Source organism: Enhydra lutris, unplaced genomic scaffold, assembly GCF_002288905.1.
Source record: "Enhydra lutris kenyoni isolate GAN:26980312 unplaced genomic scaffold, ASM228890v2 scaffoldscaffold5, whole genome shotgun sequence".
NCBI classification, from domain to species: Eukaryota; Metazoa; Chordata; class Mammalia; order Carnivora; family Mustelidae; genus Enhydra; species Enhydra lutris.
Genome location: NW_019154089.1, coordinates 877,736 through 892,930, shown reverse-complemented (window position 1 = coordinate 892,930; position 15,195 = coordinate 877,736). Strand labels below are relative to the sequence as shown.

Here is a 15,195-nt window from a genome sequence, read left to right as displayed (position 1 = left end):
GCTGAACATGTCCAGTGTTAGGTAATGGACCACACAGAATAGATACCCCTGCCTTCATGGAGCTTTTTTGCACTCTAGGGAAGGAACCAGACATTGAATAATCCCACAGGTAATAATTAGCCGCCTTCTTTCCTTTGAAGGGAAGACATAAATGAAAACATATAAAAGGGGACTATCTTGAACAGTCTGGGGGAGATCTGAAAGATGAGTAGGTTTTAATAGGCAAAACCACTGTAGAAGAGCAGGTGCCAAGGCCCAGTGGCAGAAGAGAACATGCCTCGTTTGAGAAACTAGAAGAGGAAATTATCACGGCAAGAGCAGTGGGGCGTTTGGAACAGATGAGAAACAGGAGCAAGATAAGGAACTCATAATCCCAATTAAAGATTCCGATTTTTGATCTGTGAGCAGTGGAAAGCCACTGAAGAATTTTAAGCAAAGGGATGACATGACCAAATTGGCATTTTTAGGAGCTCCCCTTGGTTTCTACATAGAGAATGATTTGGAGGGGGCACATGTTCACATGATGATGGAGAAACATGAATGTATTAGAGATATTTGAAAGTAAAATCAAGAGTACTTGGTGATGGACTGAATATGGGGATTGAAAGAGAAAGGCAAACTCTTGGAGACGATTCATGGGCTTCTGACAGGAACTGGATGCCTCTTGTGTTTGTGGAGCTTGGAACTATGATTGGGTTGGAAGGAAGAAAAAAATCATGTTGGGTTAGATGGAGGGGTCAGGACGACAATGAGACATTCAAGTGGAGATGTCGGGTAAGCACTTGCAGATGTACTGGGCTGGAGATAGAGCTGTGGAAAGGCGTTGCATATTCGTGGTAATCAGAAATGTGGGGGTGAATGAGATCAAGTTGGGTAGGGAAAAGAAGAGGTGGCAGTGGAGGGCTGAGCTTGAAGGAAAACTGAGTTGGATTATAGGTAACAAAACCTGCAAAGGAGTCAGATATGGAAAACCAGGATAATGGGGTGTCCTGAAGGTTGAAGAATTTGTATTTAGAGAAAGGGAATGACCAGTAGCATCAGATGTTGCTGCTAGGTCAGGTCAGAATTCACAAATGTCCATTGTACTTAAGTCATGCTCTTGTCACTGAGGATGGTCTCCAGTTTCTATTCTGTGAAGGACGCCAACAGAGGGAAAGACAAGACCGCTAGGACTAGAGAATAGGGCTCCTCAGGCCTGGAGGGAGGCAGACATTTGAGTACAGGGGAAGACATGAGCTCAGAGGTGCAAAGAACCAGATAGAGCATGAAGGCTGGGAAGCCCTGCCACACTGGAGCCAGTAAAGAAAGCTCCATGCAGTCAGACAGCAGGTTCCAGAAAGGCCAGGCACCAAGTAAGGAAGTCAGGCTGCTGTCTCTCAGCTTGGAGCCTGAACAGAGGAGACATTGCTCCTCAAGCAAACTGTGTCCTCTAGGGTGTCTTTTGGAGAGTCCAGCACAGATAACCAAGCATGTGATCATCCATGCTCTAGGAAGGCCTTTCTGAACAGGAGCAACAGTATAGACCCTCCAGGCTATATTTTCACTCTTGGTCATCATTTTCATATTTTTCTATTAATCTTTTCAAAGGAAACTTTAAATATAACTCCAGGGGCGCCTGGGTGGCTCAGTGGGTTGGGCCTCTGCCATCGTCTCAGGTCATGATCTCAGGGTCCTGGGATTGAGCCCGGCATCGGGCTCTCTGCTCAGCAGGGAGCCTGCTTCCCCCACATCCCCGCCCGCCTCCTGCATGTGATCTCTTGTCAAATAAATAACTAAAATCTTTAAATGTAACTCCAGTATGGAAAACAGAGTATGTGGAATTGCTTTTGACAGGCAGGAAGGGACCATCCCCTGCCTTTTTAAGGAAGCCCAGGGACCTGAGGAGAACATTAGGAAGCCTTCGGTCTTTCTGGATTTTCCAGTACATTTGGCAAAGGGAGATTTGGTGTGGATGGGTTTTGCCCTGGAATTCCTGCAACATTGCCCTGCAAATAGAATCATCTGTATGTCACTGCTGGAGTGTTCTGTGAAGCTCTGGTGGGTGCTTGATAATACCAGGTAGCACTCCATAGGAGTGCATTTATGTATAAAGGGAAGTGGGGAAGGGAAGGGGGAAATTGTTTTATTAGTTATTCTTGCACATTTTTGCATTTCTATAAATTTTACAGCGAGTTTAAAAAAAAGTGATGGGATTTTTATTAGAATTGCATTAAATCTATAGATCGTTAGAGGGCCTGATGAGTATTTATTTTTTTTTAAAGATTTTATTTATTTATTGGACAGACAGAGATCACAAGTATGCAGAGAGGCAGGCAGAGAGAGAGGGGAGGAAGCAGGCTCCCTGCAGAACAGAGAGCCCGACGTGGGGCTCGATCCCAGGACCCTGGGATCATGACCTGAGCCGAAGGCAGAGGCTTTAACCCACTGAGCCACCCAGGCGCCCCCCATGATGAGTATTTAAGTGGGATTCCTTGCTCGTTCTTTTTTTAAATTATTTTTTTAGAGATGTATTTATTTGAGAGAGTGAACAACCCCTGGTTGGGGGGGCGGGCAGAAGGAAAGGGAAAGAATCTTAACCAGCCTCAACGCAGAGCAAGGATCCCAACACAGGACTCAGTTTCACAACCCCTAGATCACAACCTGAGCTGGAACCAGGAATCAGATGCTCAACCAACTGTGCCACCCAGGCGCGCCTGCTTGCTCACTCTTACGTGCTGTTTAAGCTTTAATGACACAAGACAGCCTGCTCTTCACTTGCCGTGTTGTGATTATTTCAGTTAAAGCCCCAGATTATGATTCATTTTAGTGGTGTCTTTTGAAGTCTGGCAGGAAAGGATTTGATGTGATTATACATCAAAACAGGTAGAAATGGCTGGGAAAAGACAACCAGAATGTTGAGGGGCTCATCAGGCAGATCAGCCACCATCATTCCCAACTTTGGTCTCTGTATCTCCCTTCTGAGCGGGTCATAAGCGAGATCGTGTGCCATTAGCCAGCCTGCTCAGGGTCATACAACTGTTGTGTAGTGAGCATGATCAGATTGTTTCTCTAGATTTTCCTTAACTTCTTCTCCTTGGCATAGCAGCCTCACATTTCTTTCTCCAAAAACTGCATCAGAAATACACTCACGATCTATCATGATAAAATGAAGTGCTTCCTCCCCTTTGCTGTAGTGCCATCGTGGGAGCTTCTCGTACTTGTTGACCCTCTGCCCTTGGACCCTTACAGTGACATCTTCTCAGTTCACGCCCATGACCTGGTGGTCTATGGTCTGGATTGACAACCATGAATCTTCTGGTCTGAGACAGTGGTACAGACAGACTTCTACTGAAGTAGTGGGGTGCCAAGGAATCAGTTGTTGCTTGTATTCTCATCCTGTTTACTCCTTCCCATTAGTGACGTTCAGTCCCCTCCCTGTGGTCTAAAAGGTCTTCAGAATAAAAGAAAGATTGCTTTTTACTCCCCAAACTAAAGTAGAAACACAGGTTATTCTAAGATATCTTTCCCCCTCACAGTACATGAGATTACTCACTAAAGTCTGGTGCAATAGAATTGGGACTGTCACCTTAGTAAACGTTTGAAATTCCTTTTCGGTGACTTCTTTTCTTCTCACCAGCATGAGTAGTTTTTGATTATTTCCTCAGAGAAAAAGATCTTAACTCTTCAGTTTTGTAAACTCAACTCGCTGAGCCCCCACACCACTCGAGCGGTCAGTCCTCTCAGCAGCTTGGGGCATTCCGGGGATGTGCAGGTTCCTGCACTGCTCTGGCCCTGTGGTCCATGCTCCTGGACCAGCAAACAGGAATGCAGATGTTGCATCTGCAACAGCTGGCACCTCTGTTCTCTATCTGTTTGACCATAAACTCCAGAATGTCTATCAAATATGAAAGATGTTTGAAATGTACCATAGGATTGCTTTATTTAGGAAGCCTCATGATGAAGCATACCTGTTAGTAAATTGAGGTATTTTTTGTCCTGTCCTAATACTACTCATCTTTGTCCTTATCATACTTTCCCGTGTTATGTTATCGGGCTGTGGAAGAACAGAGCCAGCATCTCAGCTCAAGTGTGCCTGACTCCCATGTTGGTAGCAGGGATATGGGTCCTGGTTTTGCCTGTTCTACTGTTGGTAATGGTGTGTGTGGGAGAACCTTTATTTTCTCTGTTACTTAAGTGGAGTGGGTCCCACTCTCCTGTTATGTAGCATGGTCTTTACTGCAAAGTACCAAGCATGTCTGGATCTCCAGCTACCTGTACCTCAACTGTCAGCTTCTAGCACTGCACTGAGTTCACGTTAGCGAAGTGGCATGAACTTCTCCCCTCTCTAGCACACACCCTGTCCTGTTCAGCCTCCTTGGCAACCTTGTTTGCTTCTGCAGCATCTCTGTTTGGGAGGTGGGAGGAGGAAGATGGTCTTTTCACTTGAATATTCTCTGACCATGGACAAAAAATGCTGTCAGCTCCCTTACTGCACTTTTTTACTTTTCCTAGACTGAAAAACAGGACTGGAGGGAGATGCCTCTGTAAAGACACACTTGTCCCTAGAGAATTCAGTCCCTTTCCTGAGTTTCAGTGAACATGGCTACTGGACCTGCTGGAATTTTTAAGATTCAGTTGTGAGCTCATCACATTTGATTGGCTTTTTTTTTTTCCCTTTAAGGCGTTAGGAGAAACACCTTACTCTTCAGTACTTAATCCTTGAAATGTGTACATTCCTTCCTCCCTGACCATCCTTTCATATTGTTTCATATCATGTTCTTCTGTGGACCTGTGTGTCTGCATTGTCTTCATGACAGCCAGAGATTCATCCCTACACGTAGGAGGGTTTTCTTACTCTGTTTATCTAAGGAAATAAGATGTTTGTAAATAATTCCCCCTCTCTAGTTTCTAAGGGGTCTTACCAGCTAAAGCCCCGTGTATATGCTGCCTCCCTGGCGGCCTGCTGCTTCTCTGGGTTGTCTCTCCTTCTCCTTGAGCAGCTTTTGCATTGCATGGGCTGCCGGTGTCCCTGCTTTTGTCATCCTGTGACAGTCTGGGGCCACTGTGAATGTAGACTGACTGACGGAGCCCATCCATGTACACACACCCAGAATAAGAAAACAGATTTCTGGTGGTTTCTTCTGTAAGACGTCATCACATTGTGGCTTCTACGGAAGTCCTCTTCCCTGCTTCACTTTACGCAAGGCCCTGGGCCAAGCACATTATTTGCTTATGTTTTGTCAGTAAATCTAGGCTCTTAGATACTACCCCCCCCCACACACACCTCCATGTTGCAGTGAGAAGACTGGGACACAGGGAAGCTTCGACTTGTTCGGGGTCACAAAGACAGCCAGTGGCAGCATCAGGATTGGAACTTGGGATACTGCCCCTCTGGAGCCCATGTACTACTACTAGCCTTAGAGAACAAAGTCACCCCTCTTCCCCCCACCCCCAGGAGGTACCTTGTTCTGGGTGAGCATAGCCACCTTCCTGCCTGAGGACTGCCAAGTAAATACTGAGAAGGACCCTGAAATTCACTCTACCTCCCAGTTAGCTGCTGAACCAGGTCACTCTGAAGACCCTAAACTGTCTTAGGGACACACACTGAAACAGGACAAGGACTAGATCCTGCCCTCCGACCAGACCTTCAATTTCAAGGGAGAACGGGCCTCAAGAGAAGGGAGGCCTTTCACCCCTCTGTACACAGCCACATTTCAAGTCGCGAGCAGCCGGGCCACTGTCTGATTTGGTCAGCCTGATCCCCAAGGCAGTTTCATGTGCAATTCTGGCATCCAGGATGTTCTCAACCGTCCCAGTGCCTGCAACCAACTCTGTCTTAGTTGCCCTGGCAGGTCTAGCCCAGGGATGGGGCCACAGGAGGTGGTGGCAGTGCAGTCCTATTTGTCATGATGGCACAATGCGCCAAAATATGCTTGTTGTTGTTTATGAAAAAAATCTTATGTCTGCCGTTTATAGGACTGGGGTGGGCAGGGCTAGCACACAAACTGGCTGATCCACAAGAGGTTTGGGGGCCAGGGAGACTGGGTCTTCTTAGACCCTTGTCATATCTCTCCAAAGGCTCCGTCGGTTTTGTCAAGCAGCTGTCCCCTGACGGTGGCAGCTGCATTCATGGAGATCTCAGAACACCCACCCATGTGCGGGTCGGCACCTTCTCACCTTTTCCAGACCAAACCACATAAACACCTGGCACCTGATGCCTAAAGAACAGCGATGGGCTTCTTACTCAATTGGGTGGCAGTCAGTAGCTGCATGAGTTGATGGGTGAACTGGCTGGCCAGCTCCCAGACTCTCGCACTGGAGTGGGTATCTTGGAACACTGAAGCAAGAGAGAGGGACAGGGGCTTGGGAAACATGGCCTCATCTGACTCAGTTTCTCACAGTGCGGCCAGAGGTAAAGCCGTGGGAGCAGGAAGCATAAGGAGCAGTGTGCAAAGTGGGCCAGGAGGCCTGGGGAAGGTGTTGAGCTCAGCCCAGCAAAGGCAGCTGCTGGTGGAAAGACCAGGCCAGACTGTGCTAGCATTATGCCAGTGCTGCCCGCTCCAAATCCCACCTGTGTGTGGAGGAATAGGAACGTAGAAGGCTCCCCATTCTGTCCTTTTACCCTTCCCATCCCAGTGAAACTATGCCCCTTCTTTGCCCCCACCATTTCTAGCCACCCGTCGCCCATCTCTCACCCCCTCAGCATACGTACCTGGTACTCACAGGCTGCAAGAGCAGGTGGCACAGTGGTACTGCCTTTAGAACGTCTTTCCTCATCCTCGTAGCCCCTTGTGCTGAGTAATAAATGATCCCACTGCACATACACGCCAAGGAAAGCCGAAGGGAGTCCTCCACAAGTCGTGTGCTCTCCTCTCTAACACTTGCATGGAAGGAACGGGATCCAACCCTATGGCTGTCTTGAGATTTTGCTAACTGCTAAAATGCTTAAAGATCTGCCACTCCCTACCTCTTGTCTGAGCAGGAGGAGGGCTGTTCAGGCATCCTCTGATACCTCCTGGAAGACTGGCTTTCTTCTTGAGTCTTAGATTCTCAAGACTGGGCGAGGGCAGCTGAGCACAGACTAGTCGGCTCCTGCCTCTGTCAAAGCCATCACCTCTTGCTTCTTGCTCTTACTTCCTGGGGGCTCCTTTGGCCGTGGCGGTCTTAGCCGTTGAGCAGTCCGGGGTGCCGGTCAGTGGTGTGGGCCGTGAGAGGCCAAGGGGCAGCCTTCTAGTTACTGGAGCGTAAAAGCCCCAGACATCAGAACTCTAGGAGGCCCCAGTCTTCTCCATATTAGCTCTCCTGGGTTGGGACTGTGTAAGGGTGCACACACAAATAGAAAAGGCTGAGTAGTAAGGCTGTAGCACCACTTCATAGCACTTGATGAATCATTTAAAATGTCTGAGTTGTTCAAGCGAAGGTTTCAGGTTCCAGGGTAGGGCTGACTGAGGTATTGGAGCCTGTAGCTGAGAAGCCCTCTGCTCACATTTCTGCAGGTCATCTCTGCCCTGGCCCTTCTGCTGCCTGGCGCCCACATGCCCACTGCTGCCCAGAAGCAGGTTTCCAAGTAGCGCCTGTAAACGGCACTGTCAGGCTTGTACAACACAGTAGCCCCAGAACATGGGGCTGCTGGCTAGGGAGTCTGGCCATGTGGGTTGTAGTGGGCTGATAACTATGGAGAAGACCCCAGGGCTTGGTAGGCAGGTAGTTGGGCACAGGGGGCTGCATGCCTCTAGTTACCTAACATCTATTGTCGCTCCTTCCAGCACAGAGGCAAGACAGGTTGGTGGGAACTTCTCCCAGGAGCTGCTCAGCTCCTTCCAGAGCTGCCCAGCACCCAAGACTAACCTAAGTCTTTCTGACCTAGTCTAGGTTTTTGGGTCACACCTGGGTGCATGTACACTCCTCCCTGCACATTCCCCCAGCTCCCTTCTCTCTCACACCACACATACTCACTCTTTTGCACTTGCATGCACATGGCAAAGCTCTGAGTACCGGCCCCTCACTGAGGGTCGTTGTCAAAGGGCTATCTGGGAATAAGCGAGACCTGCTGGTGAGGGGACCCTTGGAGCTGAGCCACCACTCAGCTGTAGTTTTCTGGGAACAGAGTCCCTCCTTGCATGTGGCAGAGCAGAGGTTTGAGTTTGGTGGTATTGGCACTGAGACACCAGACGCGGACGGGGAGGGCAGGCCTTTTGGCTGAGGTGGCTCTAAGCCCATCCCGAAGGCCTTATCTGTGTCCGGTGGGAGCTGGAGCCCAAGCTGGTCACAGCGGGGCATTTGATCTCTAAGGAGCTCCATCAGAGCAGCACCTGAAGGTAGGAACCTGCCTCCCCTCCTCAGCAGATTGCTGACCTACCTGGAAGGGCAGTGCCTCTCCCACCCCCACTGTTCTTCTAGCCCCCTCCCCACCCACCCCCCTTTTAAAATTAACATGTAATGTATTATTTGCCCCAGGGGTACAGGTCTGTGATTCATCAGGCTTACACAATTCACAACACTTACCATACCATATACCCCACCCCAATGTCCATAACCCAATCACCCCATCCATACCCCCTAACCCCCCCTCCCCCAGCAAACCTCAGTTCGTTTCATGAGATTAGGAGTCTCTTATGGTTTGTCTCCTTCCTGATCCCATCTACCTACCGGTAGGCAGTTTCATTTTTTCCCTCCTTATCCCCAGGACCCCCTGCCCTGCCTCTCAAATACCTCATATTAGAGAGATCATATGATAATTGTCTTTCTCTGATTGACTTATCTTGATTAGCATAATACCCTCTAGTTCCATCCATGTCATTGCAAATGGCAAGATTTTACTTCTTTTGATGGCTGCATAGTATTCCATTGTATATATATACCACATCATCTTTATCCATTCAACTGTAGATGGACATCTAGGTTCTTTCCATAGTTTTGTTATTGTGGACATTGCTGCTATCAACATTGGGGTGCACATGCCCCTTTGGATCACTACATTTGTATCTTTAGGGTAAATACCCAGTAGTGTGACTGCTAAGTAGCTCTATTTTCAACTTTTTGAGGAACCTCCATATTCTTTTCCAGAGTGGCTGCATCAGCCTGCATTCACACCAACAGTGTAGGAGGGTTCCCCTTTTTCTGCATCCTCGCCAACACATGTCATTTCCTGACTTGTTAATTTTAGCCATTCTGACTGGTGTGAGGTGGTATCTCATTGTGGTTTTGATTTGTATTTCCCTGATATCGAGTGATGTGGAGCACTTTTTCATGTCTGTTGGCCATCCGGATGTCTTCTTTGCAGAAATGTTTGTTCATGTCTTTTGTCCATTTCTTGATTGGATTATTTGTTGTCTGGGTGTTGAGTTTGATGAGTTCTTTATAAATTTTGGATACTAACCCTTTATCTGATACGTCATTTGCAAATATCTTCTTCCATTCTGTCAGTTGTCTTTTGGTTTTGTTGACTATTTCCTTTGCTGGAGAATTACAGACCAATATTCCCCACCCCATTTTAAAGTCTTTTATTTTGAAATAATTTTTAGACTCACAGAAGAGTTGCAGAGATACTAATTTCTCTATACTGTTCATCTTGCTTTCCCTAACGTTTAAAATCTTGCATAACCATGGCGCTTGTCCCCCTTTATGCCCTGCTTGCTGGTGGAGGTCACTTGCCAGGAAGGCCTGGGTATGAACACGTGTGCTGGAGTCCTCTCTGCCACAGCGGGGCTTCCGCTGGGAAGGCAGTACTACTGGGACTGCTTCTGGGCACATGAGTCCCCAGGCCTCAGGCAGAGTGGGCTGCCTTCCAGCTGGCCAGTCAGCCAGGAGCGTGTAGGAGCTTGTGGACAGAATGACCTAGTGGGTGGGAGAGTAGGTGAGGAGCAGTGAGGACCCCAGTGATGGGTGTGCTGGGGAAGAGGAGGCCATGTTGCTCAGTGCAGCAGGTACCCTCTGGAGGTGTAGGACCCCAGATCCTACTGGTAGGCAGGCATCTAGGAACATAAAGTTGTATGCCATTCCACAACCCCATGGTGGGCCTATGAGGCCTTCCTCAAGAGCCTTCTCCTGGGCCAGTCACCTCTGCTTGGGGTGACACAAAAGCAAGGAAAACATACATCACTCCTACCTCCAGACCTACCCTTCCCATACCCTCTCTTCCACCCCCTACTTTTTCAGTAGTCTGGGTAGAGGTTTCTGTTGTCACCTAATGGAAAGAAAAAAGCCCTTAGGGCTCAGAAGATTTGGTACTGCAGGAAATAAGTGACAGGGTTTCTAAGGTATGCAGAGAACTGACACCCCCCTACCGCGGAAATGAGTCTGACACAGCCTTTTGATTTGAAGTCTCCCATCCTGTAGCCAGATGGACTATTTCTAATCCTCCCCCACCAATCCCATAAGCACCGAGAGCAATGAGCTTCGAGTCCCCATTGCCCCAGGTTTCAGAGCCTGTCACGTGAAATAAGTCTTAGCAAGGGCAGCAAGGAGAAAGGTGTTAAAGGAAGTTCTCCTGATGAAGCTGCCAATGGTTCCATGGTAAAATGGGAGGGAGGCACAGGGAGGAGAAGCAGTGTGGTATGGGTATCCTGATGCCTATACCACACGGTTGTGAAGACTGAGTGGTATTATGTATTGGCTTTTGGCACTGGTTCTGGCACATTTGTGATCTCAACAAATGGTAGCTTAAGAGAGGCTGCGGGACCTTTCACGTAGCAACCAGGTGGGGTCTCAGACCTAGATGAAGCAGGCAGTTTCTATAGAGCAGGCAGGGGCGAGGGCCCTTCGGTCCCAGGGCAGCAGCGCCGGCCTTCTGGCAAGTAGAATACGGTAAGGAATGATTCTTGGGTGTGTGCATTCTGTTGTTTTCTTCCTCTCCCTGTCTGAAGCTGCCCACAGCAGGATGAAGGAAGGCTGGGGGCTTGGGTAGGTCTTTTGGCAGAAAGCAGCTGAAAGCCCTTCAGTAGGGCTTTCCTGCTGAGGTGGCCCCAGGGCTTTGGACTGTGCCTGCCTTTAATGGGTGGGGTGAGGGCTGCCTGGTGAGAGAACGGTCCTAGAGCACTTTCAGTCCTGTGGTCTTCCCAATGCCTCTTTTATCCCAGTTGGCCCTGGGCAAGTCTAGCTTGCCAAAGGCCTGAGTTCAGACCCTAAGCCTGCCTCTGGCTGGTTACGTATGCTTGAACAAGAGACTCAACTTCTTGAAGCTTTACATTTCTTACCTGTGAAATGAGTATGATGGTAGTATCTATGTTCAGGTGCTGCTGTTAGCAGACTAAATCAGGTAACCTTATCAGGCTTCAGAATAAATGTCTTCTCTTTCACTAGGATTCCCTGGGACTGGGTCTTGTCTCCCAGACCTTAGAACAGTTTTGCTTGTGTTGCTGAGTGGCGCCAGATGAAAGCAGCCGAGTCGAAAGCCGCGCCGCAGGAACAGGGAGGGGAGGTCCGTGGAGGGCTGACACTGTGGGACGACTTGGAAAAGCTCACTGCTAACCCAGAGTATTCTAGCTACTATACCAGGCTTCAGAGAGAAAAGTTGCCAAGAGAGGAGATATAAAAATAGATACACAAAAATAGAACTGAAAGAAAACTGCCGTAGGACCGATTTAATTTATAAGATTCATGTATTCATTAACTTTGAAAAACTTTAAAATCCTTACTGCTTATAAATGAGTTTAGCAGTGGTGGTGGCTTTCAGATTTTCTTAAAAGGGGCCACAGATCCTCTGAGACAGAGGTTGACCATCAGCCATTTCAAGTATGTGCTTACCGGAAGGAAGGCTGATGACGGCCACAAGTCAACTGACTAGCAAAGGGAGGTTGGGGTCCTTCTTGACCTGTGGATTTGTGTAGCACTCAAATTCCTTAATAGAGCACTTAGCCCTGACAGGGCTTAGATTTCCACCTCCATTCTGAGAAAAAGCCAGGGCGCCAGGCTCTAGCCATCCCCCTCACTTGACCAGTGACCTGCCGTGTGTGTGCAGAAGTTAAGAGGTTGGGGACACTGTGATAGTGTGCACTGCTCAAGTTTGACTAACCAGAATTCTTGGTTATTCTCTTAGGGCCTGTAGTTCCTTTTTAGGCGGCTTTGGAGGGTTGGTGTGGGGGGTAAGCTGGCCTAACTGTATCTGAGGAAATACCAGTAAGGTGCAGGGCTCACCAACTTTGGCAGGCAAGAAGTGTCCATCACTATCTCTTTGGCTGCCTTAGTGTGAGGCCATCTTGTTGGTTCCCTAGTTACCTGTCCCTGTGGGGGTAAAAGTCCTTAGGAGGAGGAGGAGCGAAAGTAGCTGAGGAGCTAAGCCAGCTTCCTCCAACACAGTGAAAGGCTGCACCCAGTCTGCCCAGTAGCTCTCACTGCTGCAGCCCACCCATGGTCTGGGAAGCACTAGCTCTGTAGGCCTGGGCTTTGTGCCAGTTCATTCTCATCCTCTCTCTCCTTCTCTCTCCAGTGTATGTGGTGGAAGACCAAAGAAGGGATGACCTGGGCCCATCCACCTGCCTCACAGCCTGCTGGACTGCACTCTGTTGCTGCTGTCTCTGGGACATGCTCACCTGACCAGCCCGGCCTTCCTGTCCTGCCAGTTCTGCCACCACCTTCAGCAGGTGTGCCTGCCCCATCTCTTCTGATTGCTGAAATAAATGAAAATGACTAGCTCTGCACAGACACTTCTACCTTCAACACAGTGGGATTCTAGATTAGCAGGGTTTGCACTGCTGTTTAATTCAGTGACTATCTTTTTAATGTTTAAAATCCATTTCTTATTGGCCTTTCACAAATGTGCTAAATGACTTTTATTTTTTTGGCCAAAGGCTTAGTTATAAAATATATATTTATAATTTTAAAATTATACATTCAAGGTAGTGACATGATGTAATACCACTGAATGATTTCTCTGCTAACACCCTGTATGTTTCAATAAATTTGTCTAAACCTCAACTGCCTGAATAATTCCAGAGAGAACAGAAGCCCTGGAGCCACTGTCCACTATGACGAGGAGGGGGTCTATTTATGCTTTCATTCCACTGCAGGTGGGTGCTATGAGGAAGGCAGGTTCCACGGGGCCCTCACCAGACTAGCATTTTCTCTCTCATCCCACTCAGAGCCAGGCTCACCAAGCTACCCAGAGCTAGGCCTTCTTTTCTGCTGCCCGCCCTCCCGCCCCCAGCCTTCATCCACACACACAGGAGAGAGAAAGGCTGTCACAGTACAAGCCAGACAGCCCATCTCAGCTCTGGCCGCAGGGGGGCGCTGAGCCACCGTAACAGAGTCCGATTTCTCCCAGCCGGAGAGGCTGGCGGACAGCTCTCTTCCTGCCCACTTTCACTCTGAAGTGCTGATGTGCTCAGCAATTCACTACCAGTTTTCTTTAAAACAAAACCTTATTTTATCCATCACCTGATTCTGTGGAGTAAATGGTCCCACAAGAGCTGATTTCAAGCTACCAACATGATGTCCTGAACACAGAGTTGGGGAAAAAAAGTGCAGGAGTGCACCATTATGTAGTACACTTCCATCCAGATACAACAGACCGTCAACATCAAAAACATAGATAATGGCCAGATTTAGTAATTAGGAAGGGATAAGTTCTGCATATTTATTATTTTAAATATAATTTAATTGTATATTTACCTAACTTAATTTTTAATGACAGTTGTGTTTCACAACTGGCTTAAAACAAAATTCTAACACTTGTTTTAATAATTGGCTCTCACCAGCCCGTACAAGCCAGCTCCTGCACACCACTGCCCCAAGCCTCTAGGAGCCTTAGGATTGCAGTGTCCACCTCTCTGACACTGGCCAAAGGGTTAGACAGCCACAGAGGTGCTGCTGGTTTATTACTGCATTTTCTTCAGGAACATTTGTGAGGAAGCAGGAGGGAATCTTTAGGCACACTGCCACCAAAGTTACTTAGATTCAGCTATGCCCTGGTCTCCTTCCTTCCTAATCTTCATGGAGGCTCAGAAGGTGAGGGATTTATTTACTCAAAGGAACAGAAAGGGAAAAAAGAACAGGAAAGGCTCCAATAAAGAAGGAACAGGGCCAAAGCTCTGGAAGAAGACAGGACAGGAAGGAGCTGAGGTTGAAAGCTTCTGCTTCTCGGGTCCTTGGTTTTCATCCTTCAGCTTGAGAAAGGCAGACTTACTAGAGTGGCTGGGGGAACAGATGCCTTTTATTGGTCTAAGCAGCGTAATGAGTAATAGGCTTGGGTAGAGCTCCCCCGTCTGTCCTGGCTCCCATCTTCCCTCTCCTGGGAGTTGGTGATTCACCCCTAAGGGAGAAGAGTGTTCTGGGTAGGGGTGGCAGACAGAGCCAGGATAAAAAATACAGAGTTGGGATCTGAAAGGGGATCAGGGTGAAGTAGAAAATACAGGGTTACCAGATCATCCAAATAAAAAGTCCATCAGGGTAGAAGAGAGGCTGTTTCCCCACATGAGCCCCTCTGCCCTTGACAGGAATGGGAGGGGGCAGGAAGCTTCTGCTAGAGATTTCCTACTGTGCCCTTCGTGCCATCAGCATCTCCCGGATGTTGTCCTCCGCTTCCTTCACACTCCGCTCCAGGTAGGACTTCTTCTGCTGCAGTATGAGAAAAAAATCAAGAGTTAGGAGGTATGGGACGGTTTGGCAAATGCAGCATTTACAGTCAATGGTAATGGCTTCTCAATGTCCACCTCTCTGACACTGGCCAAAGGGTTAGACAGCCATGGAGGTGCTGCTGGTTTAGTGACTTCCAATAGTGTATTGTCTCTTGGGGGCCAGGTACACACACACCTGCCCAGAGTGCTCCTCTCATCCCGCCCAGAGTGCTCCTCTCATCCCACCCACAGGCCTGAGTGGGGAGGAAGAGGTTATTCGGTGCAGGAAGCAGAAGTGCTCTGTGGAAGGCAGCTGTGCTCTTCCCCCAGGAGGAAGTGGACTCAAAACAGGCGTCTCAGTACATGAAGTTATACCAGACAGACAAAGGCCAGGAAATTCCAGGACAAAGCTCTGGCCCCCTAACAGTCAGTCTCTCAAGGTTTTCCATGGCCTGGGCCAGGCGCCTATAGCCACCACTGCTGCGGAATGGACAGGGTACCAGAGGGTTCTGCTCTGTCCAGTGAGAGGACAGGCTGCATGAGTGCTAAGAAGTTGTAACATGTCTCACCGAGGCAGATGAGTCAGGCTGAAATCTGCTTTTCTAATGAAACCGCTGCCTGCCAGGAATCCAGGACAGTGACACACTGAGTAAAACAGACCTTT

At 48.5% G+C, this 15,195-nt stretch overlaps 1 protein-coding gene and 1 long non-coding RNA gene across 2 annotated transcripts in view; one reads left to right on the top strand and one right to left on the bottom strand.

Moving 5' to 3' along the window:
- Window positions 1-13,106, top strand: part of LOC111140911 — a 60,081-nt gene extending 46,975 nt beyond the window's left edge. The window contains exon 3 of the long non-coding RNA XR_002640174.1: window positions 12,407-13,106. This is a non-coding gene — a long non-coding RNA (uncharacterized LOC111140911). The remainder of the gene's footprint in view (window positions 1-12,406) is intronic.
- Window positions 13,107-14,108: 1,002 nt separating this feature from the next.
- The window catches only part of LOC111140910 (prefoldin subunit 1), a 68,257-nt gene continuing 67,170 nt past the window's right edge, over window positions 14,109-15,195 (bottom strand). The window contains exon 4 of the mRNA XM_022493172.1: window positions 14,109-14,532. Coding sequence (XP_022348880.1) covers window positions 14,449-14,532 — 84 coding nt within the window. The 3' untranslated portion in view covers window positions 14,109-14,448. The remainder of the gene's footprint in view (window positions 14,533-15,195) is intronic.